Raw genomic sequence first — 4,825 nt, forward strand, 5'->3', positions numbered from 1 at the left:
TCCCGGAGCACCAAGCATATTAACACGAGTAACAGTTAGATCAACACTCCCTTCCTCCATCCACTTCCCTACAGCATCTATATAATATAATGAAATATATAATTAATAAACATAGCAGGAACTGTGTTGTGTATACACAAAGAGGTCTATTACATTATTAGATTAGTGTGTGTTACATTAGTGAGTGTATTACCTAACCATTACTGATTGTGTGTATGTACTTATGATTGCTGTACTACAATGGATTCTGTTATGATTGTGAAAAAGTTTTATCAAAACAATAGATGGTTAGGAATCTCATTAGCTGCTAATACATGAAACAGAATTATTTATTGGCCGGCAAGAATGAGCGTATCTCACATAAGTGAAACATGTGTTAGGTAAATGTACATGACATGTATGTGTTAATACCTTGTATTCTTCTCTTCTGATATTCATTAATGTCCAGTACTGACTGTACTACAAAATCACCAGTACTAGATACTAATAATAATAATAATAATAATAACTAGATGAATGTAAAACATTGATGGGGCGAGCCTAAGCAATTAAAGCAATGTACATACAATAGATATTGACAGACTAACAATACTCATGACAGTGCAACTTAAGCAGCTCAGAACTTGATTGAGTGCAGTGTAGTTCTTGACCTACCTTTGTAATCAAATCAAGTTTAGCATTTGGAAAGCATTAAAGATAGCTAGAAACAGTCACTGCACAAATGATATGGCTAGATAGGCAACTGTAGCAATGTAGTCCAAGTTAGTTCAGGCTGTGACACACATTCAAAGTCATTCACATCAACAAAGATGCTTTCTTGACATTCCTTGCTGTTGCTTTGGATACCATTATGCGAGTACAGTAAGTCGAATTATCAGCAAAAACAAGTTTCATAGTTACTTTATTGCATCTATAACCTTGCCTGGCTGTTGGAGAAGCCTTTGGACAGAATTTCTGTCTTATTTTGCTGCTAGAAAACTCATGACTTTTCCCCGCGTGTTGGTCGCCATTTTATTTCATTGTGGCCACTCCCACTTTTAATGAAATATTGACAACTGAATTTACATGTATATACCCTTTTCAATGCATAGCATCTACCGTATTACGCATAAATAGGGGTGACGTACGTGTACAGACAGACAGACATACTCGTCTCGTTTATGTGGGGCGAGCTCAGGCTCGCCCCAATAATAATAATAATTCAAATCTTGATAGAATTCACACTTTTAATGCTATACAGTAAATTAAATTTAGTAGGCGTGTACAATCGTACATAAAGCCACACCCCTCACTCATTCTTTATTGTAATATTATTATTATTACATATTCAATACACATTGTATCTACTAATGTATACATGTACTCACTGATTTCAATAAATCTTGTATCACTGATTAATGAACCATCTCTCATTCCTCCAAACTCAATTATCCAGTGAGTGGTCTGTGTCTCATTCCAAACTGAGAGAGAAGGATACATTCTATCAGTGACACTGTCTGGTATATTAGTCTATATAATTAAAAATAATGATAAAATAATATATCTGGTTAATAAAAATGATTTCTCTCCTCCTCCTTTCTCCTCCATTGTCAATCACACTCACAAAAATGACAAAAAGGCAAGCTTCATGAGCTCTTTCTTAAAAACTACTCATAGCATAATCTTTCATTTCTTTATCATATGCACATGTCTATACTGACCAGGTGTACTGTATTAAATTGATTATCATTGAGGAGTGACGTACATGTACATGTAAAGACAGACAGATCACAGTGGTCTCGTACTAGTAGGACTCACTCATGCTCACCACAATTATATTATAATACTTACAAGTTCTTTCCATTCCATTTTGTTTATATTTAACAACCAACAGTCACTGGTAGGGAATCCACCCACCACTAGTAGGTGTGGTCCTGAGCTACAGTTGATCAATACACTGGAATGACTACTTCTCTCCTTAGGCCATTGTACTGATCCTCCAGGATTAGAAAACTTTGTACATTTCTAAAATATTCAAAAATATTTAATTATCATAAAACACACACAATACATTAACTAAAATACTTTAGGATAAATACCGTAGGACTATATACATGTATTCGCATGCAGTAATAATTAAAAACCATGCAAACCAAAATGCTATTCTAATTGAAAACGGTGCAATATTAAAACAGTTATTTTTAAGAAATCAAAAATTAAGACTGTTTCACAAAAACATGAAATTCTGTACCCTCAAAATTTACAACCTGTATGGTATCCATTTAAGAGCATACATGTAACTCTACCCCACTACTAAGGCCCTCCCTCATTGTTTACACAAGTACATGTAGCTATTATTAGTCACTGGTTAAATTAGGGTTTTTAAGTATACCTGCAAGTCACAATTAATACACACCCTAAGCCTAAGGTAATTAATATAATTATACTAATAATACACTCACCACTGATGTATCGGTAAATTCAAATACATATACATCATTACTCCATTCATCAACATCATAACCACCAAACAATATAGCAGTGGTAGTAGTTATTGATGTTAAAGTGAAACTATTAATAGGAGGTGGTCTGTCTCCAGTGACTGTCGGCGAAGTCCATTTACCTAAAAATAATAAAAATAATGTGAACACACACACACACTGCCCTCAAGTGGTTCCTGGGCTCAAATAGACACCCTCCATTGGCAAAGATATATCTACTGCCCTCCATTAAATGACACATTATGATAAAATGGTGGAACACTACTAGTCACGTACACTATGGCTACCTTTGCTCAAGTTAATCAAGTCTACCTTATATTGTATAGACTGTGTGGCAGCTCTTTATGGCAGATACCAGACCCTTGACATTGGTTTCAGCTGTGGGTCTGCTATCTGCCATAAACAATCTAAATACATCAATTTAATTACTGTATATAAACTACATTTATAAACCTAATATCATATTATACTGACCAGTTTTTAATCTGTACAGATGTATTTCATTGCAACGTCTATCACTGTACTGGGCACCAGGTTGTGGTGGGTTATTATTAGAAGATGATCCACCTCCTCCAATCACTACAAGATAGTCCTCATCTTTCACTTTTATTGCTATCATGCTGGAGCCAGTCTTCATCATAGGACCATAATGAGATGAAGTAGGAGAGAGTTCCTTCCAATTGAAGGTATCAACATTAAAACTGTATAAAATACTATATAATATTTATCAGTAACTATTATGCTTACCTGTATAAACTATTATGATAACATTGATCATGACCACAATAGCCTCCAAAAAAGAATATTTCATTTCTAATGACAGCAGCAGCATATCCCCAGACACCAAGTGGAGGGTCACCAGTGGTAGGCTTTTGTACCCACTCACCAGTTGGTACATGACAGACCTCCACTACAGAACACATTGATTTCTTCTTCTCATTATTGTGTACTAGTTCAGGGAGATCATCATGGAGCCCACCCCACATGTACAGGTAGTCTCCTACCTGTACTGTAGAGTGACTGCTCCTCTCCACTGGTTGATAGACTATAGATAACAAGAGGACACAGTAATATAGTGAATAGTTATAATAGGCATAGGATACAGAGGAGTAAAGTAAGGGAGAGAATAAGAAAGAAAGAAAAGAGAATAAAGTTACTCACCTTCCATCTTCACTACACTAACGCAACACCATGGCAACGGGAAAAAATGCAATGAGCCACGCCCTAAATTTACTGAAGATAACTCACTTTCCAGCATTCATTCATGATGAGTTGATGACTGATGTTTGCCTAATAAATTATAGCTAGCAGCCATTGTTAAAATGAAAGCAGTGATATTATCAACAAAAATGAGGAAGAATTCCAGCTCTAGGACATAGCATTAACTATTAACTATCAATATTATTATTATAACACACTCGTGGGATAAAACACACAAACCCGGCACCGGGCTGACCACCGTAAAAAGTGGTGAACACATAATCAAATAGTCATATATAACACACAATAAAATAATCATCTGTCAAATTGTGAGTACATAGCTATGTCATCATCTGAAATTGGACGAGGACCATATCTAGCTACTTTACAATAGTCATCGTATCTTCTTATTCTCTTCTGATACTGTGGGTGGGGTTATTTTAAAACTGTTGTCCATACTGTAGGCAGAGGTTGGTTTCCAGAGGAGCTTCTCTTCTTGGGTCTTTTTTGCTGTGAGTGTTAGGTCCTTATCAGTTTGTGGTTCAAGAGGAACGCAGGATACTGGTACAACCTGTCAAACCTGTTTTAGAGAAACAACAGGTTTTAAATTTTTTCAGTGAAAGTCTGAGTTTAGACAGTACTCATGACAAAAAATTTTATAGATAAAAAAGGACTCGTAATTCAAAAATTGTAATCAGAATCAGCTTAAACTTTCTACATAGCATAAGGACACTATACAATAGTTAGTAATACATGTTCTCTGGATAAATTTTGAGTGTTTTCAAAGTCAAACTGTTTCATTATTTCCCAATTCCCTCAGTAGTATAATTGCTATTACCTTTCATAAGTCTTCATGTCCTCTTTTGAAGGATCCCTACACTCAAACCCATAGTAATCAATAGAACTGAGGAGTCCATTGGGAGTACAATAAGAAGTGAAGGAGTGAGTGTTAGTAGTGACATTAGAGTCTTGTTGTTTGGGTGAGTACTGATCACCAGTCCTCTCATCCTCAGGCTCACTGTCTGATAAATACTCATCAGCTTCTGCTGGCTCAGTCTGTGGTATACCAACAGCTGAATCCTCTTTTAGCAGCCATCTTGGAACTACTGGAGCTATAGGGAGAGGGTGAGGGAGAGAGAGTGGGA

The 4,825-nt window shown here is 35.9% G+C and overlaps 1 protein-coding gene across 1 annotated transcript; it reads right to left on the reverse strand.

Annotated features, from left to right (window-relative positions):
• Positions 1-40: 40 nt before the first annotated feature.
• On the reverse strand, positions 41-3,672 carry LOC109586729 (kelch domain-containing protein 4-like). Its single transcript, XM_020002935.1, has 7 exons — positions 3,642-3,672; positions 3,228-3,525; positions 2,955-3,181; positions 2,442-2,602; positions 1,972-2,004; positions 1,364-1,509; positions 41-77 (listed from the first exon to the last, which is right to left on the reverse strand). Exons 1-7 carry the CDS (start codon positions 3,646-3,648, stop codon positions 41-43), a joined length of 909 nt encoding a protein of 302 aa, XP_019858494.1. The 5' UTR covers positions 3,649-3,672.
• Between the last annotated feature and the right edge of the window lie 1,153 nt (positions 3,673-4,825).

The sequence above is a fragment of the Amphimedon queenslandica genome, unplaced genomic scaffold (genome assembly GCF_000090795.2).
Source record: "Amphimedon queenslandica unplaced genomic scaffold, v1.1 AMPQUscaffold_12797, whole genome shotgun sequence".
NCBI classification, from domain to species: Eukaryota; Metazoa; Porifera; class Demospongiae; order Haplosclerida; family Niphatidae; genus Amphimedon; species Amphimedon queenslandica.

Coding starts and splice junctions, on each gene's coding strand:
- LOC109586729 (XM_020002935.1), bottom strand. Junction 2,005..2,441: donor AATTTACCGATACATCAGTG/GTGAGTGTATTA, acceptor TGAATATTTTAG/AAATGTACAAAGTTTTCTAA. Junction 1,510..1,971: donor TTTCTAATCCTGGAGGATCA/GTACAATGGCCT, acceptor TTAATTATATAG/ACTAATATACCAGACAGTGT.